The following is a 24635-nucleotide window of genomic DNA, read 5'->3' as shown; positions in this document are numbered from 1 at the left end:
AGTGCTGCCTCAGTTTGCGCGCCACCAGCGGTATGAGTGGTGCCGGAGGAAAAGCGTACGCAAATCTGTTTGACCAGTTCATCCATATCGCATTGCCCTGAGACTGCGGGTGTGGGAACCTGGCGGCGAAGGTGTGGCATGTTGCGTTTTCTGGTGTGGCGAAGAGGTCTATCTCTGGATGACCCCACTGCTGCAAATATGGTTGGAGCACCGAGGGATGTATCTCCCACTCGTGCATCTGATGGCTGTGCCTGCTGAGCAGGTCCGCCATCTGGTTGTCCTTGCCAGGGAGGTGTTCCGCCATGAGGAACATGTTCCTCTGAATGGCCCACTTCCACATGCACTGTGCTAGGTGTGACAATTGTGGGGAGTGTGTCCCCCCCTGCTTTTGAATGTAATACATCGCAGTCATGTTGTCCGTCCGGATAAGCACGACTTTGTTGCAGACATGCAACTTGAATGCCTTCATCGCCATGAAGATTGCCATCAATTCCAGGAGGTTGATGTGCAACCGTTTCTGCTGTGTGGTCCACAGTCCCTGCACAGTATAATGGAGGACATGAGCTCCCCAGCCCTGGAGAGATGCGTCCGCTGTGAGCACCACATGTTGTACAGGCTCCTGGAACGGTCGTCCCCTGCAAAGGTTTTGTGTGTTCCACCAATGCAGAGAGTTGTATGCACGACCGGTTACCAACAGTAGGTCTTTCAGCTGTCCGTGAGCCTGGTTCCACTGGCGTGCTAAGCATTCCTGAAGCGGACGCATGTGTAGCCTTGCGTGAGGGACTATAAAGATGCAGGAGGCCATCATGCCTATTAGTTGCATGAACACTTGCGCTGGGAGTGAGTGTTGTGGCCTGAATTTTCGATTCAGCACCTGCATGCTGTTAACTCTCGCTGAGTTCGGTTCCGCTGTGGCAGTGAGAGTGTTTATTTCTGCGCCTAGGTACTGTTGAACAGGGGCGGGTTGAAGATGAGACTTTGGGTAATTGAGTGAAAATCCTAGACTGTGTAGGAGGTGAATCGTGCGGGACATGTGGCTGGCACACTGCTGGGCCGATTTTGCCTGGACAAGCCAGTCGTCTAGATACGGATAGACATGGATGTGTTGTCTCCGAAGATGCGCGGCCGCTGTCGCCAAGCATTTGGTAAACACCCTGGGGGCAGTAGTGACCCCGAAAGGCAGGACCTTGAACTGGTAATGCTGGTTGTTGATGGTGAACCAGAGATATTTCTTGTGACTGGGGTGAATGGGAATGTGGAAATAGGCATCCTTCAGATCTAGGGTTGCTAGGAAATCTCCCTGACTGAGCAATGGCAGAACTTGCTGTAAAGTGAGCATGTGAAAGTGTTCTGATAGGATGTATTGGTTTAGGGGTCTGAGGTCTAGAATGGGCCGTAGAGACCCGTCTTTTTTTGGGATTAAGAAGTACAGTGAATACACCCCTGTACCCTGTTATTCCAAAGGCACGAGTTCTATGGCCCCTTTTTGCAGCATGGAGATGACTTCTTACTGCAATAAGTGCATGTGCTCTGCGGACATAGGACGGTGCCTTGGGGGTATGTTGGGTGGAGTGGAGGTTAATTCCAGACAATAGCCGTGATGTACAAGTTGTCTCACCCACCTGTCCGTGGTAATGCTTTCCCAGACTGGCAGGAACTGCTGAAGTCTCCCCCCGACCGGTGTGGTATGGTCGGGGGGCAGTGACAAGACGTCACTGTTTGTTAGTGGCGGAGGATCTGGCATTATTATTTCCACGTCCTCTGCCTTTGGTGCTGTTTCCACGGTATCCACCCCTATTGTTCTTGTTATAGGTGGATTGTGTGCCTCCCTTGGTGTATTGGGCTTGTTGCGACGCTTGACCTCTAGAAGCTCCCCTGTTACCGGAGCGACGAAAGGAACTGCCCCTTAACTGTTGAGACTGCAGAGCTCCCATGGATTTCGCAGTTTCAGTGTCTTTCTTAATGTTTTCTAGAGTGGTGTCTACCTCAGAACCAAACAGGCAGTCAGGGTTAACTGGCTGATTAAGTAGATTAGTTTGGATTTCCGACTTGAAACCAGAGATGCGGAGCCAGGCATGCCGTCAGAGCATTACGCTAGTGTTTATGGCCCTAGCCGCTGTGTCAGCTGCATCTAACGCACACTTAATGGACGCGTTGGAGATCAACTTCCCTTCCTGTATAAGCATTTCTGCTCCCTCCTTATAAGCATCTGGCAGGTGTTGCAGTAGCTGCTCTAACGTGTCATAGTGGGCCCTGTCATATCTTGCTAACAGGGCTTGTGTATTGGAGATCCTCCAAATATTAGCTGCTTGAGCCGCTACACGCTTCCCAGAAGCTTCTAAGATCTTGGATTCTTTGTCCGGAGGAGGAGCTTGACCAGTTGTTTGAGAGTTTGCTCTTTTACGAGCATTAGCCACCACTAAGGAGTCCTTTAATATACGTAGGGTCCACTGGCGCAGGACGGTACTTCCGTTCAATTCTGGGGTTCACCACCCTCGCTTTAGTGGGCTCTTTAAAAATGTCGCTAGCATGGTTGAGCACACCCTTGAGCATAGGCAGAGATTTTACAGATCTTTCTGATGTTGAGAACGTATCAAAGAGAAAGTCTTCCTCCACAGGGTCAGCGTGCATGTCGACATCATGGTTAAGGGCTGCCCTTTCAATTAGTGCGTTAAACGCAGCAGTATCTTCAGTAGGCGAAGTTTTGACCGCATATGACTGAGTGTCAGGGGTGGTGTGTGGTTCATCAGGGTCAACAGTGTCAGCCCATGGCTGGGACTCATCCTGATCTGTGTCAATGGGATAGTTAAACTGGTCCTCATTGTCCCCTTCCTCCACATCCTCAGTGACAGGTGTGGGAGAGTAGGTATAGTCTTGCCCATAGGGCTGTATGGGTTCAAAAAGTGTAGGAGAGGCAGTAGAGTCCCTCTTTTTCTTTAGTGGTATCCTGTAAGACTCCATCGGAGTTTCAGGCCTGATTTTTCGTTTATAAACGGTGAGTCGACCTGATTCGGAGTAGATGTATAATTTCGACTGTTCGTCGTAGGACGGTGGTTGGAACAGAACGTCTTCCGTCCGAGGCTGGGTGGGTGCAGCTACCGTTGTGGACTTGGATGAGTCGGTAGCCTTTGGGAGTTGGACAGTTTTAGGTCGTGCCGTGGGGGGCAGGCCATATTTTATCGGCGCCGTAAGCATAGGTGATGGACCTACTTGCTTTGAAGACTTCGTCTTCGATCCGACCGACTCCGACAGGTCCGTGTGCTTGTGGCTCTTTGTCGTCTCGAGCCGTTGCTGCGCAGCAGGTACGCTTGTGTGCTTCGACGAGGTCGGTTCCTTTGGGCCGAGTTTGGATTTTGGCTCGAAGGCCTTGACTAACTGCGGCTTCTGAATCTTCGGATCGATGGCTTTTTGTGCCTTGAGTCCCTTGGAAGAGTCGCCATCTTTGGAGACGGACGTCGACGTGAGCGTGACGTGTTTAACTGTAGACACGGGCTTTGTCGCTCCGATCTTCGGATCGACGCCCCCTGTCGACTCCGAGGGGTCGAGCACACGTTTTGACTTGGTGGGTTCCGAAGTCGTCGAGCCGATGATAGTTTTTACCACTTTCGGTTTCGATTTAGTGTCTGTATGTTTAGGTTTCTGTTTCTCCACTGATTGTGGCCGTTCGACCGATGGCTCATTAGAAATGTTCTTAGTCGGGCCTCGAAGCGGGACTAGAGAACTTGGATGAAGATCTTGGCTAAGGCCTTCCAGCGATGCCTCGACCTGAGCCGTGGAAGAGTCTGTGTAGGGGCCCCGCTACTGCGGTTGGGCCTAGCTCCTCGCTTGAGTCGTCGTCGACGGCTCTGAGAGGTTGTGCGTCGTCTCCTACCTCGACGATGTCTTCATCATGGACGTAGAGTTCTTCCTCGTCCTCATTGTAGTAGGAGTCTTGCTCCGATGCGGGATCCGAGTGCTGAGCAGGATCCTCCTCTCGTACACCCTCCTCGCCGTCACCCCCGAAGATGTTTTCTGGATCGGGTGCCGACTCCCGCGCCAACTGTCGTGCAGCGCGCCGAAGACGAAGAGTTTTCTTCGATCTGAATTTTGAACAGGCCATGCAGCTGGCCTCGTCGTGGTCCGGTGAGAGACATTTATTGCACACCGGGTGCACATCGATGTGAGGGTATTTCGAGTTGCAAACGGGGCAGCGCTTGAACGGACTCCGTTCCATCGTCGATCGTTGATGGGGCCTTTGGTGTCGAAAGGCAATCTGTCTTCGACGTTGTGTTCCAAGAAACTGGAAACAAGTAGAAGGCACCGAACGAAAGACAATACCGATGCCCCGAAGGCCTTCTGGCCTTGAGAAAGAGTATTTATATATATTCCGAACTTGAGTTAAGAAAGTACATCCGAACCCAATGGCGGAAAAAAACAATCTAAGCATGGAGAGGATGCCCATGCGCACTGTAGTCCAGGGGAGGAGCCACCTATCTCGTGATACTTCGAAGACTCTTCCAGGACAACAATGTGCAATCATCCGGACCCAACACTAGGCGGCGATCTATGCATAGATATAAATTCAGCAGCCCACATGCCTCGGACATATATTATTTATTTAATGTACTTTCTACTAAAATTACATTGATGGCTTTTCACCTAACTTATTTTTTCTTACCTGTTCTGTTCAGTCTTGCCATATTCATCATTGCTTCCTGGTATGCCAATTCCACATCTTCTTGAGTTACCACCAATTTAATTTTATTCCATTTTTCTGGCTGATGTTGAAAAACAAAATATCAGCTGTGAATTTTCATCCTTGACAGACACAGGTCAAAACAAGATCACAAGTAATTCAATTTATATAGTAAAAGACCAATTTAATAAGACTGTATAAAAAGAATGCGTTGACATGGCACTCTTGAACCTACCCACGGGAAGGACAAAGGCTATAAAGTCTCTAGCTGGCTAAACTCTGAGAGGATATCATTTTAAAAAGCCTCACACATCATCCGATAAGAAAACGCCACCTCTCCTCAAGTCACACCAATCAAATCAGGTGATTCATATGATTATTAATGAACACATTCTTTTAGGAACCATCCCTTCTTGGCACCCCAACTCCTAAATTTTGTTTAATAGAATACAGCAGATTTCTATACAAAACCTCTCCGAGCACACATGAAGTAGTAAATGGTCAATAACAGTCTCATAGTATCTAATAATCTAGTCCACTTCTAATCCGTAGACATCCGTTCAGGGACATTATTTACTCCATATCCAATTTTCATTTGTACAGCTTCATCAGTAGTATGGCTTTAGTTTATCAATAGTTCAACTTGATATTGTCGATTTATAAACAAAGCAGTTTCCTACAGCCAACACATCTTTCATCGTGATCCATACTGCCCCAGATGTTGCCACGCCCTGGTGGATTTCCCGCATATGGTGTGGACCTGTTTGATAATTCAAACGTACTGGAAGGCGGTTCTAGAGCACTTGACTAGGATTACAGGGTGGCAGATTAACATGGCTCTGCGCCCTTGTCTTTTGGGTCTGATTCCCCGGGATCCTAAACGAAAGACAAGTAGGCGGTTTATGGTTCTGGCACTTGTTATATCTAGACGGCGCATCGCGATTCACTGGTTAACCCAGCAGGGGCCCTCACTGGCGAAATGGAAAACTGACTTAAGGCAGTGGGCTCTGGCCGAAGAGGGGCGTATGCGGGCCACTAGCAGGGATGATACCAGTGGTATTGCTGGTGTGGGGGGGTGATGATTCAGGAAGTTACTGGACAGGCCTCACAATCCACACAGGGATCACAAGGGGGGACAACTGCCAGTGGGGGACTAGCCCCCAGCCAAGAGAAGAGGAATGTGGAGTTACCGAACGAGCATTGAGATACTTGGACCTCTACTTAGACCTGGCGGAGGGGAAGGGGAGGGGGTAGTTTTTGAGGGAGGGGGTTTGGGAGAGTTAGGCTGGTGGTGAGGGTTAGGATGGTTACAGCTAAAATAATATGACAATACCAAAGCAACAAAGTCATCAGTGAAGGCTTGGACAACGTCCAAAGGACTGCAAATTGGGATACATTTCTGAGTTTATTGCTGTTCTGGTTCAATACCTCGGCTGAGGTAGAAGTGTTATGTAATTGTTTCTGTATATGGAAAAAGGCCTTTTTCCATTGGTCTGCTTCTGTTTTTCTTGTGCCAATTTGTACCGCATTTGAATTTTTGTACACCATCTTTATAAAACTTATGGTTTGAATAGAATTGACTGTTAAATAACCATTTGAGTGGGTTACTCCACCGAAATTACTTTTGTGATTTTTGTTGAATTTACAGCAGACCGTTTATACTTCCCATACTGGTATATTGAACTATCAAGATTATGGGAACTATCTTTTGTTTGAATGTTTGAATGTGAGTGGGATGACTGTGATATGCGTGATTATTGAAGTGGTGATTGTGATTTTATCTTATTGTGTCCTATTTTTCATTCTTGCGCTTGCAACTCTTCAATTTAAAATGTACTAAGTACCACATTTGACATTTTCAAATATATATGATTAAAATAAACAGCTATTAAATAGCAATACCCAGCTTTGAATTTGATTTCTTCTTTGGATGCCATTAGGTGTGCTAAATGATTATATCAGTATTGGCATATTCCCTTGTTATGTTAATTGTTTGCTCTACAGCACATTTCTAGCCAAGTCGAAAGACTGAAAAATATGAGCATGTCCCTGAAAAAAATACCTTAAGTTTTTATTGCTGAACAATTTCAGCCGGGGTTCCAAGGCGCTTAAAACCTTCTACTAAAGCAATAAGTTCCTTATAACTTCATGCAACTGAGATCGACAGATCTGAAAAGATGCGAAATGTGAAATTGTCAGAAGTAGCAAATGATTTCTGCCTCGTTGTGCATTATAGAATTCGTTCTTCGTTTGGAAGTACCCAAACTTCGACAGAATTGCTCTATGATAGTTGCCGCTTGTAGGACTAATAGCAGGGTCCCTCTGGGCACGAGTAATAGTTAAGACCATTCCTTCTGACCCTTTGTCCCAAAGGGCATGCCTAAAAACCAGCTCTAAATCAGCAAAGAGATGGGTTGGCCTGCCTTTCGATCCTCCGGTATTCCTTGGGATCGGAGATTTACACACCGGGATCCTGTTCTCTGTGTCAGCTAATTTCAACTGCAGTGCCTCTAATTCGGTTTGCATTTTCATATTAATTCCTGCCTGGTCGGTACTCGAGTCTTTCAATGCGGAGACCCTCTGCTCCGCCTGCGTCAAGGGGGAAGTAAGTTGCAGCAGACTGTCGGAAATTTGGCCCAATTGCTCACTTGTTTTTCTGCTAGCATCTACCTGTGACAGTTTCACTTCTCATAATTAGTTTAGAATCAAATTAAGTGATTTCTCCAAGGAGGATATTTGTACTAGAGATGGTACCTCAACCTGAAAAGCCAGTGTGTGATTTAGACTAGCGTCTGCCCACAGAGGATTTTCATTTCGTGTGAGAGTGAGCTCCGCAATATCGCTTATATCTTCGTCCTGCATCCTTTCTTGTGCTTTCTTACTCTTCTCATGAACCTTCTGGCTCACTTTGGGTTTTGCTGTAAAAAACAGGGGGTGAGAGGTTTTCACAACTTTTTCTTTCTTATTATCTAGCATGTCTGTTGTGAGAGCGGGCTGATTAAAAGGTTGCAAATCTCTTACCAACTGGCCAAACTTCCTGGCACCAGGACTGAGAATTGACTCATTCAAGTAGTTCAACAATAAGGCTGTGGATTGAGATGCTTCTTCCGATGCTGGTGACTGCTGCATGCCTGGTTGTAGGCAGTGACTGTTCAATATATATAGAGGAAGATTCCTCCAAATCTTGTAGGCTTTTGAGTTCTTTGCAGCGTGGGTTTTCATTGATGTATCCCTTGAGCTGCTTTTCGTTGAGGCGTCCTCAAGCTTTTCAAGTTGAGCTATGGTACTAGAGTTTCGCCCCAAAAAAATGCAACCCACATCTGTACTACACAGACCGCTTCTGCGATCTTCCTGGCTACTCCTCCACCTACGAAGAGACCTAGGGTATCTCCGCAGGCTGTGCCTACTTATCTGCCGCTCTCTTTTTGTTACCAATCTGGACTGATCCCTGCGACTGGTACCCCCACCAGCACCCAAATGCCTTCTGCTGCGGCATAGATCGCGAGCATCAGTTTCTCTCATATGCGCCCAAACTAGAGTGGAGAAGAAGGGAAAGAGAATCACCAACTGCTTAATTGCATCTGCTGGGTCGCTTGGGAAGTCGCTTCTTTCAGAAGACCAAATGGATACCAGATTCCAACGTGGCTTGATATGGCCCATTATCTCCAGCAACATTTCTCCCGACAGGGAGTGGGTTGGAGCGAAACCTCCCAACACTGCGATCATCCTGGCAGGTGTCCTCAACCTGGAAGCAGATTCAACCCTGGAGCATGATGGGAGCTCACAAGATGTTTTTGGACTCCTCCCCAATGCCTTTTGCATGATTACACCAATGCCATATTTTATCCTGGCTAGAGCAAACAGCTAGGGTTTTATGCGGATAGTGAGCGATATGTGTGTTTTTGAAATGTGTCACTTTTATTACTTGGATTATCTGCAAAATTCTCTATATTGTGAAGTCTCTTAAAATGTTTCTTTAGAAGTCTAAAACCATAAGATAGCCAAACCTTAAGCCAAGGATGGCTTCAACACTGTTGCCTTAATTCTCCTTCGAATACTTCTATTGTTTCTAAAACAACTGAATTAATTACTTGTGATGACATACATGTGCCTTTGCATTGATTGAAGTAACACCCAAGTTCTTCAACTATGGGAACATTAATGTTCCAATCTGATGAAAAGTAACAGCTGTACTTCCACCTTTGGTGATCAATAAGAGCTGCAATATATTGGTCTCATCAACATAAGCCTATGGTTTTTCATTTGCAAATAATCGCAAACCAAACGTACCTACCACTTTACACACCAATATTGGCACTTGTGCTCATTTTTCAAGATTTGCAGTAATATTTATTTATTTATTTATCCATCCATTTATAGAGCGCATGGTTACAACGCCGGTGCGTCCCCGCGCTAGTAGCCAACGATCAGATAGCAAGAGTTGAGAGTAAAGCAAATTAAACACTCAGCCCCAAGGCATGTGTCAGGAAGTCTCATGGGATTATTTAAATTTACTGGTGGGAAGAGCCATGTCTTCAGCTTTTTATGAAAGGTTGTTTCAAAGGGCTCTGTTCTTATTACAACAGGTAGTGTATTCCAGTGCTTAGCTACCAGGTATCTAAAGGACCGAGCACCCATCCTAGCCTTTCTGATTCTTGGAACCCTTGCTAACACTTTAACCTCGGATCTCAGGTTTCTGCTGAGTGTGTAGGCTGTTGTTTTAAGGCACTGTGGACCTTTTTTAGCCAGGATACATGGCAGTGGTACATTGTCTTAACCCCTTCGGGGCTAATGACGAGCTGGGCTCGTCATCGCGCTTACCTGTCGTGCGCTGATGACAAGGCCAGCTCGTCATCAGCCCCACCCTCGGGGGGAAGCGCTGGCGCTCCCCCCGAGGGTCTCTGATCTTTGTTTTTTTGCTGGGGACGGCAGTGGAAGAGCTTCCGCTGCCGTCCCCGCCCCCCCATGGGAATCCCTGATGACGTCAGCGCGCACAGCGCGCGCTGACATCATCAGGGATTCCCAGCGCTCGGGAAGCCATTTGCTTTCTGAGCGCTGGAGAAAGAGGTAGGTTTTTCGTGGCTGGCGGGGGTTTGGGGCAGCGAAGAGGCATCAGGGGAGAGGAAAGAGATTTTCCTCTCCCCTGATGTCTCTTTGCAGGGCATTTCTGCCTCACGATCGCACACAGCGTCGCGATCGTGCGGCGGAAATGCCCCCACTAGACACCAGGGATTTCATTTTAGTTTTTAGGAAGCGACCCCTTGGGCCAGGGTCGCTTCCAGGCTGGGTCTCATTATGTTTTCGTTTCTCTGCCCCCCCCTCCCCCCGGGGGAAATCGGCCCGTTTTTTCGGCCGTTTTGCCCCCAGGGGGGCAGAAATTCCCCACTAGCACCAGGGTTGTGTTTAAGAGCCAAGATGGCGGGCATCTTTTATGTTTACGTTTTTCTGTCCCCCCTGGCTGCAAATCGGCCCGTTTTTTTGCCGTTTTGCCCCCAGGGGGGACAGAAAATGCCCACTAGATACCAGGGATTTCATTTTAGTTTTTAGGAAGCGACCCCTTGGGCATGGGTCGCTTCCAGGCGGGCAGCAAATATGTTTTCGTTTTTCTGCTCCCCCTGGGGGGAAATCGGCCCGTTTTGCCCCCTGGGGGGGGGGGGGCAGAAATTACCCACTAGCACCAGGGATTTTTGTTGGGGCAATGTGTTTGTTTTGGGAAGCGACCCCTTGGGTAAGGGTCGCTTCCGGGTGGCCATGATTGTGTTTTTGTTTTTCTGTCCACCCTGGGGGCAAATCGGCCCGTTTTTTTTTGCCGTTTTGCCAGCACCAGGGTATATTTTGTTTTTAGGAAGCGACCCCTTGGGCAAGGAGTGCTGCTTGGCTGGCGGTGTGTGTGGAGTGGCGCTTGGCTGGTGGTGTGCGTGGAGTGGTACTTGGTTGTCTGTGCACGGAGTGGCGTTTGCTGGTGGTGTGTGTGGGGAGTGGTACTTGGCTGGATGGTGTGCGTGGAGCGGTGCTTGGCTGGCGGTGAGTGGCGCTTGGCTTGCGGTGTGCGTGGAGTGGTGCTTGGCTGGCGGTGTGTGTGGAGTGGTACTTGGCTGTCGGTGTGCGCTGAGTGGTGGCGGTGTGCGTGGAGGGGTACTTGTCTATCTATGCACGGAGTGGTGCTTGGCTGGCGGTGTGTGTGGAGTGGCGCTTGGCTGGTGGTGTGTGTGGAGTGGTACTTGGCTGTCTGTGCACGGAGTGGTGCTTGGCTGGTGGTGCTTGTGGAGTGGCGCTTGGCTGGTGGTGTGCGTGGAGTGCTACTTTGCTGTCTGTGCACGGAGTGCTGCTTGGCTGGCGGTGTGTGTGGAGTGGCGCTTGGCTGGTGGTGTGCGTGGAGTGCTACTTTGCTGTCTGTGCACGGAGTGCTGCTTGGCTGGCGGTGTGTGTGGAGTGGTGCTTGGCTGGTGGTGTGCGTGGAGTGCTACTTTGCTGTCTGTGCACGGAGTGGTGCTTGGCTGGCGGTGTGTGGAGTGGCGCTTGGCTGGTGGTGTGCGTGGAGTGCTACTTTGCTGTCTGTGCACGGAGTGCTGCTTGGCTGGCGGTGTGTGTGGAGTGGCGCTTGGCTGGTGGTGTGCGTGAAGTGCTACTTTGCTGTCTGTGCACGGAGTGCTGCTTGGCTGGCGGTGTGTGTGGAGTGGCGCTTGGCTGGTGGTGTGCGTGGAGTGGTACTTGGTTGTCTGTGCACGGAGTGGTGTTTGGCCTGTGGTGTGTGTGGAGTGGTGTTTGGCTGGCGGTGTGTGTGGAGTGGTGTTTGGCTGGCGGTGTGTGTGGAGTGGTACTTGGCTGGATGGTGTGCGTGGAGCGGTGATTGGCTGGCGGTGAGTGGCACTTGGCTTGCGGTGTGCGTGGAGTGGTGCTTGGCTGGCGGTGCGTGTGGAGTGGTATTTGGCTGTCGGTGTGCGCTGAGTGGAGTTTGGCTGGCGGTGTGCGTGGAGGGTTACTTGGCTATCTATGCACGGAGTGGTGCTTGGCTGGCGGTGTGTGTGGAGTGGCGCTTGGCTGGTGGTATGTGTGGAGTGGTCATTTGCTGTCTGTGCACGGAGTGCTGCTTGGCTGGCGGTGTGTGTGGAGTGGTGCTTGGCTGGTGGTGTGCGTGGAGTGCTACTTTGCTGTCTGTGCACGGAGTGGTGCTTGGCTGGCGGTGTGCGTTGAGTGGCGCTTGGCTGGTGGTATGCGTGGAGTGGTACTTGGCTGTCTGTGCACGGAGTGGTGCTTGGCTGGCGGTGTGTGTGGAGTGGCGCTTGGCTGGTGGTGTGCGTGGAGTGGTACTTGGCTGTCGGTGTGCGCTGAGTGGTGTTTGGCTGGCGGTGTGCATGGTCTTATTCTTATTCATCCTTCCTCATTGATCCTCTGCTAGCCACTTACGAGGTCCCCTCTGTTATTACCAGCGCTTTGACGCCTCTGGGTAGCAATTCGCGCTCTATAAATTTACCTCCATTTCCATTTCCATGGTGGTGTGGGTGGACTGGCACTCGGCTGGCGGTGTGTGAGTAGTTACTTTCTGTTGGTCACTACACACACTGCTAGTTGAGTGACACTCTACGCAGTCCAACATTTTCTGAAGTTACTGTGTCAGATTTGTGGCCGTGTGAAAGTGATGGGCCCTTGAATGGCGCTGGCGGCTGGCGGTGTGAATGTTTTGTATGGGTCACACGTACAAAAGGTGTATGAATGTCCTTACTGCCCCAGTGTGATGGGGGTACTGGTAGGAGCAAAAGACTGACTGGCACCAAAGGGGTCAGGCAGTAAAAAAAAAATCAAAAAGTTATTCAGTGTCTTGATGTTAAACCTCATCTAATCTCAATTGGTCTAAGCCCTATTTGATGGCCCGTCTGGCCGAATTTAAATTTGGGGTGCAAATTTGTGTGTTGTTGTTTTAATTGTTATATTGTTTGTGAAATGTGGTAGTAATTTTTTTTTCTTCTCTATTTTTGTCTTGTACCAGGCTTTTGCAGATTGGATTGTTGTAGGTTGCGTGTCTGTTTGCAGCTTGTATAGTTGCTTGTGCTTGGTAAGTGAATGTATTTTGTACTACTTTCCCTTGATGTTTGTCTTTTTGAAAAAGGTTGTACTTCTAGCAGTTTGTGTGGCTGTGTTTTTTTTTTTTTTCCGGCATTAGTGTTTGATGTGCACTTTGTTTTCTAATCTGTCATTTCTTTTTTTTCTTTCTAGTGGGATATCATTTCTTTTTGCTGTGTCTCAACAGGTAGGTGCTGGTGAGTGTAGCTATATTTGGTAAGAGTGAAATTGTTTTGGATTGTATTTATCTTTTTGTGAAAGCCTTACCTTGTTTACTTCTTACTTTGCACAGTGTAGATTGTTGTTCACTTGTGTGTGCAGTCTTCTTGCTTTGTAAGGATAATGGCTAGTCGCAGGATTACTGCTCAGCAGATTCTTGGTTTGCTTTTTGAGTCTTCCTCTGACCATGGTTCAGAGTCTGAGTCCGATTCGGACTCCCAGGTAGGGGCAGAAGATTCAGGCAGTGAGTTTTCTCTTCGCATGGAATCATCATCATCGGATGATGAATCTTCTTCTAATGCTGATGAAGGGCCTATGGTAGAGGACATTGAGGTGCCGGTAGTGGGCCAAGAGGCACCTGTGCTGCTGCCTAGGGCCGCAAGGTTTCCTTTCTTTTTACGTCGGCAAGAGGCATCTGGGCTGGAGCCTGCACCCAAAAGGCTTCACATTGCTGTGGTGCGCAAAGAGGCATCTGGTGCTTTTCGTCTTCCTGCTGGTGTAGTGCAGCAAGAGGCATCTGGGGCTGTTAGGCTTCCCATTGGTGTAGAGCGGCAAGAGGCATCTGGGCCTGCTTGGTTTGCCGGTGGTGTAGTGCAGCAAGAAGCATCTCAGGCTGCTGGGCTTCCCGTTGGTGTAGTGCAGGAAGAGCCCTCTGGGGATGCTATGTCTTCTGTTGGTGTTGTGCAGCCAGAAGTATCTGTGGCTGGTAGGCTTCCCATTGGTGTAGAGGGACAAGAGGCATCTGGGTCTGCTTGGTTTCCCGGTGGTGTAGTGCAGCAAGAAGCATCTCAGGCTGCTGGGCTTCCCGTTGGTGTAGTGCAGGAAGAACCCTCTGGGGATGCTATGTCTTCTGTTGGTGTTGTGCAGCCAGAAGTATCTGTGGCTGGTAGGCTTCCCATTGGTGTAGAGCTACAAGAGGCATCTGGGTCTGCTTGGTTTCCCGGTGGTGTAGTGCAGCAAGAAGCATCTCAGGCTGCTGGGCTTCCCGTTGGTGTAGTGCAGGAAGAGCCCTCTGGGGATGCTATGTCTTCTGTTGGTGTTGTGCAGCCAGAAGTATCTGTGGCTGTTAGGCTTCCCGTTGGTCAACAACAGCAAGAGGCTTCTGGGCTGCAGGCTGGGGTGGCTGCTCCCCCCGTTGATAGGGATGGCCTCTGGGTTCCCCCTGGCTTGGTGCAGCCGGCATTGCCAGAGTTCACTGGTGTTCCTGGGTGTAGAGTGAATACTGAGAATTTTCTGCCAATTATTTTTTTTCAGTTGTTTTTTGACGATGTGTTTTTACAAGAGATTGTTGAGCAAACCAATTTGTATGCAGAACAATTTTTGAGGGCCAACAGTGCCAGCCTTAAGCCCTATTCTAGAGCAATCCGGTGGACTCCCACAAATGTTGAAGAGATGAAGAAGTTTTTGGGATTAACTTTTTTGATGGGCTTGCTAAGGAAGCCATCAATGACTTCATATTGGTCCACTAGTCCGTTGATGGCAACAGCTATATTTCCAGCAGTCATAAGTCGTGATCGGTATATGCTTCTTCTTCGGATGATGCATTTTGTTGATAATAGTTTAGCGTTGTCACGCGATCACCCTGATTGTGACCGTTTGTTTAAAATTCGGCCTGTCCTTGATCACTTTGTTGATCGTTTTTCTGAGATCTTTGTCCCTGGTAAAGAAATTACAGTGGATGAGTCTTTGGTGTTGTTCAAGGGCCGCTTGGCTTTTAGGCAATACATTCCTAGTAAGAGGGCACGCTATGGAATCAAACTGTATATGCTGTGTGACAGTGAGACTGGATATGTCTACAATTTCAGGGTGTACACTGGTAAGGAGCCCAGCATTAACCCTCCTGGTTGTCCTTCTACTTTTGGAGTGACTGAGAAAATTGTGTGGGAACTAGGTAGAGGATTATTTAACAAAGGCCATCATTTATATGTAGATAACTTCTACACTGGTGTGCGGTTGTTCCAGGAGTTGGCCAAAGTGGGCACTGTTGCTTGCACAATGCGCAGTAACCGTAAAGGTTTCCCAAAGGAACTTGTTTGCAAAAGGCTTGTGCGGGGACAGTCTACGGCATTGCGATGTGGGGAGCTTCTAGCTGTGAAGTTTTCAGACAAGAGAGATGTGTACATGCTGACTACTATCCACGATGAAAGTACAGAACCTGTGCCTGTTTGGGGTCAGGGTGCTGAAGTGCGTAAACCTGTGTGCATTTTAGCTTACAATAAGTTCATGGGTGGTGTTGACAGAGTAGATCAGAGGTTGGAACCTTATGTTGCTCTTCGAAAGGCTTACGTTTGGTACAAGAAGTTGGCTATCCATCTGTTCCACTTGGCATCCTTTAATGCTTTTGTTGTGTACCAGAAGTCTTATCCTGAGAAGAAGATGCCTTTTGTTAAGTTTCAGGAGTCTTTAATAGGCAGCCTTGTACTTGTGGAGCAGGCAAGTGTTCCTAGATTTGGAGTGGTGGAGGAAGTGGCTAGATTGAAAGATCGCCACTTTCCTGAATCTATTCCTTCCACTACCGCAAGAGACTTTCCGACTAGAAGATGCAGAGTCTGTTGGCGAAGAGGCGTGCGGAAGGAGTCTCGTATATACTGTTCTGACTGTCCTTCTAAGCCTGCATTGTGTCTGTCAGCTTGTTTTAAATCGTACCACACGCAAAAGAAGTTTTGGGAGGTTTAATGAGCTGTAAAGTGAATTGCCTGGTCTGCATTCTGTAAAAAAAATTTCGTTTGTTTCAAGGATTGGCATTAGTGCAAAGTTTTTATTTTAATAATTTGTGTTAGCTGATTTGTAGGTACTTCCATTTGTTTAGTGGTATTTTCAAAAAAAGAATTCTAAATGTGTTTGTGGTGTGTGCCGGCTGGCGGTGTGTGTGGAGTTGCGCTTGGCTGGTGGTGTGCGTTGAGTGGTACTTGGCTGTCTGTGCACGGAGTGGTGCTTGGCTGGCGGTGTGTGTGGAGTGGTGCTTGGCTGGTGGTGTTCGTGGAGTGGCACTTGTCTGTCTGTGCATGGAGTGGTGTTTGGCTGGTGGTGTGTGTGGAGTGGTGCTTGGCTGGCGGTGTGTGTGGAGTGGTGCTTGGCTGGCGGTGTGTGTGGAGTGGTGCTTGGCTGGCGGTGTGTGTGGAGTGGTGCTTGGCTGGCGGTGTGTGCGGAGTGGTGCTTGGCTGGCGGTGTGTGTGGAGTTGCGCTTGGCTGATGGTTTTGTGTGGAGTAGTACTTGGCTGTCTGTGCACGGAGTGGTGCTTGGCTGGCGGTGTGTGTGGAGTGGCGCTTGGCTGGTGGTGTTTGTGGAGTAGTACTTGGCTGTCTGTGCACGGAGTGGTGTTTGGCTGGTGGTGTGTGCAGTGGTACTTGTCTGTCTGTGCACGGAGTTGTGCTTGGCTGTCGGTGTGCGCTGAGTGGTGTTTGGCTGGCGGTGTGCATGGTCTGGTGCTTGGATGGTGGTGTGGGTGGACTGGCGCTCGGCTGGCGGTGTGTGAGTAGTTACTTTCTGTTGGTCACTACACACACTGCTAGTTGAGCGACACTCCACGCAGTCCATCAATTTGTGTAGTTGCAGTGTCAGAAATGTGGGCGTGTGAAAGTGATGGGTCCTTGAATGGCGCTGTTTGCTGGTGTGAGTGTTGAAATGTGATGGGTCCGCGGCTGGCGGTGTGAATGTTTTGAATGTGTCACACGTACGAAAGGTGTATGAATGGCCTGTAAAGAGGTTGGTGCCTTGACGTGGCTTTACAGCTCATGAGCTGTGAGTCAGTGGTTCAGTTATTCATACTTTCAATTATACGCAGTGTATTTCATTTTTTGTGAAATTACTTGCGATTACAATTGTATGTACTGAATCATCACTCACCCTCATGCCAAATCCAACCAGTATGTGTGTGTGCTTGCGGATTAGACGGCTGTGCAGTAATTTTTTTTTCTCTTTCTGCAGTAGGGTGTACCTTGTCCCTTATTGTGATTGTTGTAATGTGTTGCTTTTCTTCCAGATGGTGTCAGTGGTCTTGTTTGTATCAGGTATGAAAGGTGCGTGAATGGCCTGTAAAACGGTTGGTGCCTTGTCGTGGCTTTACAGCTCACGAGTTGCGAGTCACTGGTTCGGTTTTTATGCATTTATTTATTAACAGAGCATTTCATTTTTTTGAAATATCATGTTAATAAAATGTTATGTACTGAACCATGACTCGCCCTCGTGCCAAATCCAACCTGTATGTGTGTGTCTTTGAGGAATAGATAGCCGTGCTTGATTCTTTGTCTTTTGAGTAACTCAGTTATGGTGTATATTATAGCTATAAATAACTTTCCAAATTTAGATATTATTGGCAATTCATGGCAGTATATGGTCATGTCTTGTTGGTGAATTCTATTGTTGTTTTTTGTGCACAATCACTTGCAAACTTGAAATTGTCTGTCACAATTTTCATGCGATATTGTCCCCTGAATCGCACGTTCTCCATCTGAAAACTTAATTCATTCAAAACAATTAGGTTTTGCAAGGGGGTTCCCATGAGTTTTTTGGTCCGGGGCTTGGCGGGCATCTTTGGAAACTACCAAACCCAAACAGTTCTGAGAACTAGACACCCGGGGGAGTCCAGGGAGGTGTGGCATGCATGGGTCCCCCAATGTTTTCCTACCCAGAAACCCCCGCAAACCTTAAATTTAGGTCAAAAAACCCACTTTTCCATACTTTTTTGGGTGGGATCTTGCTGCCGGCACAAATGTCCTACCACCCAGCGTTTCCCTTGTTCTCCCGAGTAAAATGATACCTCAATTGTGTGGGTGGGCCAAAGGCCTGTGACTAAGGCAGGGGGGCTTAATTTGTAAACCGTAAATACTACTTTTTTCAAAATTCATTTTTGGCCGGTTCTGCTTTGGGGCACCCACACAAGTGAGGTATCCTTTTACTCGGGAGAACAAGGGGAACGCTGGGTGGTAGGACATTTTTGCCGGCACGGCGATCCCACGCAAAAAAGTTTGGAAAAGTGCTATTTTTACCTAATTTTAAGGTTTGCAGGGAGTTCTGGGTAGGAAAACATTGGGGGACCCACGCATGCCATACCTCCCTGGACTCCCCCGGGTGTCTAGTTTTCAGAACTGTTTGGGTTTGGTAGTTTTCAAAGATGGCCACCGAGCCCCGGGCCAAAAACTCAGGTGCCCCCCCCCAAAAATCAAGGTTATATTGCTTCAGGGTATTTTAAATTCACCACCGTACGATTTGGACCTTTTCCTGTTGCAGCCACTATGCCTACCCACGCAAGTGAGGTACCGTTTTTATCGGGAGACCTGGGGGAACGCTGGGTGGGAGGTAATTTGTGTGAGCCCAGTGATGCCACGCTTTCCCACACTAAAACGTGTGAAAAAACTGATTTTTTTCTGCTAAAATTGAGGTTTGCAAGGGATTCTGGGTAAAGGAACGTTGGAGGATCCATGCAAGCCATACCTCCTTGGAAGCCCCCGGGTGTCTACTTTTCAGAAATGTGTGGGTTTGGTAGGTTTCCCTAGATGGCCGTCTAGCACGGGGCCAGAAACCCAGGTAACCCCTCTTGCAAAAGCTGGTGGATTTGACAATGGTGACAATGTCAAGTCCACCAGCTTTTGCAAGAGGGGTTACCTGGGTTTTTGGCCCCGTTCTAGACAGCCATCTAGGGAAACCTACCAAACCCACACATTTCTGAAAAGTAGACACCCGGGGGCTTCCAAGGAGGTATGGCTTGCATGGATCCTCCAACGTTCCTTTACCCAGAATCCCTTGCAAACCTCAATTTTAGCTGGAAAAAATCATTTTTTTTCCACACTTTTTAGTGTGGGAAAGCGTGGCATCACTGGGCTCACACAAATTACCTCCCACCCAGCGTTCTCCAAGGTCTCCCGATAAAAATGGTACCTCACTTGCGTGGGTAGGCATAGTGGCTGCTATAGGAAAAGGCCCAAGGAGACCAAAAAATTACCTTTAGCCAAACAATCTTATTTTTTGAGGGGGTCACCTGAGCTTTTGGCCCGGGCCTTGGCGGGCATCTTTGGAAACTACCAAACCCAAACAGTTCTGAGAACTAGACACCCGGGGGAGCCCAGGGAGGTATGGCATGCGTGGGTCCCCCAATGTTTTCCTACCCAGAAACCCCTGCAAACCTTAAATTTAGGTAAAAATACCCTCTTTTCCGTACTTTTTTGGGTGGGATCTCGCTGCCGGCACAAATGTCCTACCACCCAGCGTTTCCCTTGTTCTCCCGAGTAAAATGATACCTCACTTGTGTGGGTGGGCCAAAGGCCTGTGACTAAGGCAGGGGGGCTTAATTTGCACCCCGTAAATACTACTTTTTTCAAAATTCATTTTTGGCCTGTTCTGCTTTGGGGCACCCACACAAGTGAGGTATCCTTTTACTCGGGAGAACAAGGGGAACGCTGGGTGGTAGGACATTTTTGCCGGCACAGCGATCCCACGCAAAAAAGTTTGGAAAAGTGCTATTTTTACCTAATTTTAAGGTTTGCAAGGAGTTCTGGGTAGGAAAACATTGGGGGACCCACGCATGCCATACCTCCCTGGACTCCCCCGGGTGTCTAGTTTTCAGAACTGTTTGGGTTTGGTAGTTTCCAAAGATGGCCACCGAGCCCCGGGCCAAAAACTCAGGTGCCCCCCCCCCCAAAATCAAGGTAGTTTTGCAATAGGGTATTGTAAATTCACCACCGTACGATTTGAACCGTTTCCTGTTGCAGCCACTATGTCTATCCACGCAAGTGAGGTACCATTTTTTTCGGGAGACCTAGGGGAACGCTGGGTGGGTGGAAATTTGTTGATCCACGCAGATTCCTGAAGTCCTGACGAAAGCCCAATCCAATTTCTTTCTGGGTTGAAACATGTAGACCTACTACAGATAACTACAAGTCAAATCACTCTATTAGTTGCGCTCTTGGATTTTAACATATCCTGGGCTGCCACAAACAAACACATTTGGCAAGGATTCCCAGAGATATTTTAACCTGCACATTATCACATCACACTAATACACCACACCAGCTCCGCTGTAATCAGGCGTCATAGCACATCCAGGCGGCATTCGGCCACCCAGTTGGGACCCCAATGATGAAGCATGCACCAACCAGGTTGGTGTGTGAGGGGTCTTTTAATAAAACCTAATGGTTCTACGGCACTGTTTACTACTACAGTGAGTCCATAACCTTTTCCGCATCTAGTGGGTACGTCCACATTGTTTGTATAATTTCCAAAGAGTGCCAAACATTGGAACAAAATTGACCAAAAGCTAAATGAGATCGCTGATCTACTCATCAAGTAGATTACCCAAATCATGTTATTAGGTACATGGGCAACACAGATCGAACACAGTTGGCTCTGGGGCAAAAAGGGTACCTTCATATCAGGAACAGCTAATGGATAAGGACTTCAGTAGGATAGCGGAACAAGAAATATGTAGGAGTAGACTCTTGGAAGGCGATCTCGTCTTCTTAAGAGACTACTTTGCTGTGAAGCTTTTTGGGGAGAAGAGAGTGGTAAAGTCTCAGGTATTACCAGGGCTGCTCCCACCCAGATATTCTTTGCCCTTGCAATGGAGCCAGTGGCCAGCCAGGTGCATCTGATCGGGGAAATCAACAGCCTGAAAATAATAGGATAGGAAAGCTCCATCTTGCTATAAGTGGATGATGTCTTGCTATACTTAAAGGACTTTCAAGATTTTCAATGCAATTTGACTTGATGTGCCCTGGGTCCCTGCCAATCTGGTTCCCAGGGCCTGTGTTTTTTCCCCTACAAATGTACCTTTGTACCCTCAATTGGCACCTCTATGACCACCTGTAAGTCCCTTATAAAAGGTACCATGGGTACCAAGGGCACTGTGACCAGGGAGGGCCTCTAAGGCCTGCAGCACATATTGTGCCACCCTTACAGGTCCTGTACCTTAACACACACACTTCCGTTGCATGCTGCGTGTTTTGCTGCAGACAAAAGAGAAGAATGGACATGGCACACATTCCTGTGTGCCATGTCTAAAACCCACTGCCTCTGGCACAGGTCAGCCTCCCCTCTAGCTGGGTGCACTGTGCCACTGTTGAGGGTACAGGTGCATGAGCCCTGTATCCCTACAGTGTCTAAGTACATTTTCAGACACTGTCGTAAAGCCATAAAGAGTATATGGTCTGGGAGTTTGTCATTACGAACTCTGCAGCACCATAATGGCTTTACTGAATTCTGGGACGTTTGGTAGCAAACTTCTCAGCATAATAAACCCACACTGATGCCAGTCTGGGATTTATTATACAATGCACTCAGAGGGCATCTTAGAGATACCCCCTGAAAAACGACCAGCCTCTGGTGGGTTCCCTGACTGGTACACACCAGCCGGCCACCACAAGACGTATTTCTGGACACATGGGGTGGGAGCCTTCACTCCCTGAGCCCAGAAACAAAGTCTTTCCTGGGTGGAGGTGGTCACACCTCCTCCAGACCACGAAGAGCCATCTGTGCAGGGGAGCTTCAAAGGCATTGCCGCCTTTATAACGCAACCCCCAGCCTCTCCTGTTATGAAGAGCAGGCCCCTTCTCCTTTTCAGCAGAAAGGCAGGCGGGAGAATTAGCCAGCCAAGAAGGTGTGCCCACCTCTGCCAACCCCAACCCTCAGGCGGGGGCGGTGAGGTGAAGCCCACTCTTCTGTGCCCGCCATCTTGCAGATGGCAGACACTCTCCAATCAGGATTAGGGATTGTGCCTACTCCTCCACATGGGGTGAGCACACCAAGGGTGTAATCACCCTAAGGTCATTAGCCCATTGGCTACTGTCCTCAAGGCCCCTAAAATGCCCCCTAAATACAGTATTTAGGGGGCAGCCCTGAACCAAGAAGACAGATTCTCGCAACCTATGAAGAAGGATGAAAGAAGATGCCCAGCAGAGGAGACGGTAGAGAAGGAGTAGTTTCTTACCTGTAACTCCAGTTCTGTAGTAGGAGTATCTCTGTGTTTAGTCATAATCTAGTGAATAGTCCCGCCCATGTGCGTGGACCCCGGAGCAATCAAAAATAATCTCTTAAACTGTCTTCATTGCATAGAAACTTAAGAGAAAATTAAAGACAATAATGCAGCTTGTACCTATAAGGCTACACTGTCCAGTACTTCAACTAGAAATGCCAAGGATATAACACCAATAATACATTTAACACAATCTATCAAGTTTCACCCATAGAGAAACTTTCCTCCCCTCACCAAATCCTTGGAATGATAGAGAGGAAGGTAAGGACTGACAAGCCTCCATAGGCTGGGATTATATGTCTGGAAAAGGGATACCGTGCCTTTAAGGAACTCTCTAGAGACCCTCGGTATCCCAGCATCCACAGCCCCTTCCTTTTACTTTCAGTTCTTTTTGAAGGTGCGTAAAGCAAGGCCTGTGGCATACATCACAGTACCATTTTCTCCACCGGGGAGGAGGGCGGGCGCTTATGACTATAACAGAGATACCCCTACTACAGAACTGGCGTTACAGGTAAGAAACTACTCCTTCTGTAGTAGGGGATCTCTGTGTATACTCATAATCTAATGAATAGAATGGCAAGCCCATCCAAAAACAACCCGGCGGTGGAGAAATATAGACAGCACCACTATTGTGCGAACAGATTCCGCAGTGAAGCCTGCCCAACCAGAGCATCTGCTCTGGCATCTGAGTCCAGACAGTAGTGCTTAGCAAAGGTGTGGACCGACTTCCAAGTGGCCGCCCTGCAGATCTCTGCAATGGGAACATTTCGAAGCAAAGCTGTTGTAGCTGCTTTGCCCCTGGTAGAATGAGCCTTAGGCTTACCCCCTAAGGTATTATTCGCTTTCTGATAACAGAGCTGGATACATGACACAATCCACCTAGAGATGGACTGTTTTGAAGTAGCCAGACCAGTCCGAACCGACCCATAGCTGACAAACAATTGGTCGGATCTACGAATACTCTTGGTCTTATCCAGATAGAATTTGAACACCCTTCTGACATCCAGGGGATGAAGAGACCGTTCCGCTGGAGTGGAAGGATTCTGGAAAAATGTTGGTAAAGTCTGATTAACATGAAAATCAGAAATCACCTTGGGAAGGAACTTAGGATGAGTACGCATAACAACCTTAGCAGCATGAAATACAGTATAAGGTTCCAGGCAACACAATGCCTGAATTTCACTCACCCTGCGGGCAGATGTAATGGCCATGAGGAACGCCGCCTTCCAAGACAGGTGAAGCCTTATGAATAGGCTCGAAAGGTTCCTTCATCAGCCTGGACAGCACCACATTCAGTTCCCATGAAGGCGAAGGAAGCCGAATCTGGAAGAAGGATGTCTGAAGGGCATTTTCTGTAAGCAGTCAATGCAGCCAGATGAACCTTAATGGAATGGAAATTAAGGCCAGACTGAGCTAGATGCAAAAGGTATGGAAGGATAACATCCTCCTTGCAGGTCGTCGGATCATAGTTCTTAGACATGCACCAGATGCAGAATCTCTTCCACTTGTAAGCATAAGAGGTCCTAGTAGATGGACTCTTAGCCTCCTTCAATATATCCATGCAATCCTCAGGAAAATTCAAGTGGCCATATTGCACTATCTCAGGAGTCATGCCGCCAAACTCAACGGTGAGAGGTTGGGGTGCACCATCTGCCCCCCGAACTTCGAGCCGCCGATTAGGCTGGATCGACCGGTGAAGCAGGTCCGTGAACCACCACTGCCTGGGCCATTCCGGCGCAATGAGGATCATCCGCGCCCTGGATCGGGCCAGATTGATGAGCACCGCCGGAATCAGGGGAATGGGTGGAAAAGCGTACAGAAAGCTGTTCGACCAGCTGATCCATAACGCGTTCCCCAGAGTCCCCAACTGGAAATACATCGAGGCGAAGTCACGGCATTTGCTGTTTTCGGCAGTGGCGAACAGATCCACATCTGGAGTACCACACATGGTGAAGATGTCGTCTAGCACCTCGTCGTTTATGACCCACTCGTGGTTTTCGTGAAGCGACCTGCTGAGGGCGTCCGCCTGAACATTCTGCACACCTGGCAGATGAGTTGCCGTTATCGTCAGTCCTCTGGCTAACAGCCAGTGCCAGATCGCCTGCGCTTTCTGTGACAGTGTGCGCGATCTCGAGCCCCCCTGCTTGTTGAGGTAATACATCGTGGTCGTATTGTTCGTCTGCACAAGCAAGGAGTTGGTCTGGAAGTACGGATGAAAGGCCTTCAGTGCCAAGTGAACAGCTCTGAGTTCCAGGAAATTGATGTGATACGTGGACTCTGTCGGAGAACACGTTCCCTGGATCTGTAGATGGTCTGAATGCGCTCCCCAGCCCAGGAGAGACGCATCCGTAACGATAGTCTGAGTCGGGATGTCCTTGTGGAAAGGAACCCCTCTGAGGAGATTCTCTGCTGAGCACCACCATGTCAGGAACTGTTGGGCGTGAAGAGACAACTGAATCCGGTCGTCCCAACACCCTTTCCTCTGGTCCCACTGGTCCTCCAAACATTCCTGTAGCGGCCTCATGTGTATGCGCGCGTGCGGAGTGAGGACGATACAAGAGGCCATCGATCCCAGTAGATAAGACACCGTCCTCACTGTTGTAGATGGAGCAGCTATGAGAGCCTGAGCCTTCCGAAGGATGGATAAGCGTCTCTCCTCCGAAGGAGACACGCTTGCCGACAGTGTATTGATGGAGGCTCCCAAGTACTGCAGG

At 48.6% G+C, this 24635-nt stretch overlaps 1 protein-coding gene across 3 annotated transcripts in view; it reads right to left on the bottom strand.

Annotated features, from left to right (window-relative positions):
- SEPHS1 (selenophosphate synthetase 1) overlaps positions 1 to 24635 on the bottom strand; it is a 308347-nt gene that overhangs the window by 113717 nt on the left and 169995 nt on the right. For all 3 annotated transcript variants that reach the window (XM_078674220.1, XM_078674218.1, XM_078674219.1), the window contains exon 7: positions 4658 to 4757. In XM_078674220.1, coding sequence (XP_078530346.1) covers positions 4658 to 4757 — 100 coding nt within the window. The remainder of the gene's footprint in view (positions 1 to 4657; positions 4758 to 24635) is intronic.

This window comes from Lissotriton helveticus, chromosome 1_1 (genome assembly GCF_964261635.1).
Source record: "Lissotriton helveticus chromosome 1_1, aLisHel1.1, whole genome shotgun sequence".
Lineage (NCBI taxonomy): Eukaryota > Metazoa > Chordata > Amphibia > Caudata > Salamandridae > Lissotriton > Lissotriton helveticus.
The sequence above is the reverse complement of the archived record's forward strand: the minus strand, read 5'-3'. Positions and strand labels throughout refer to the sequence as shown.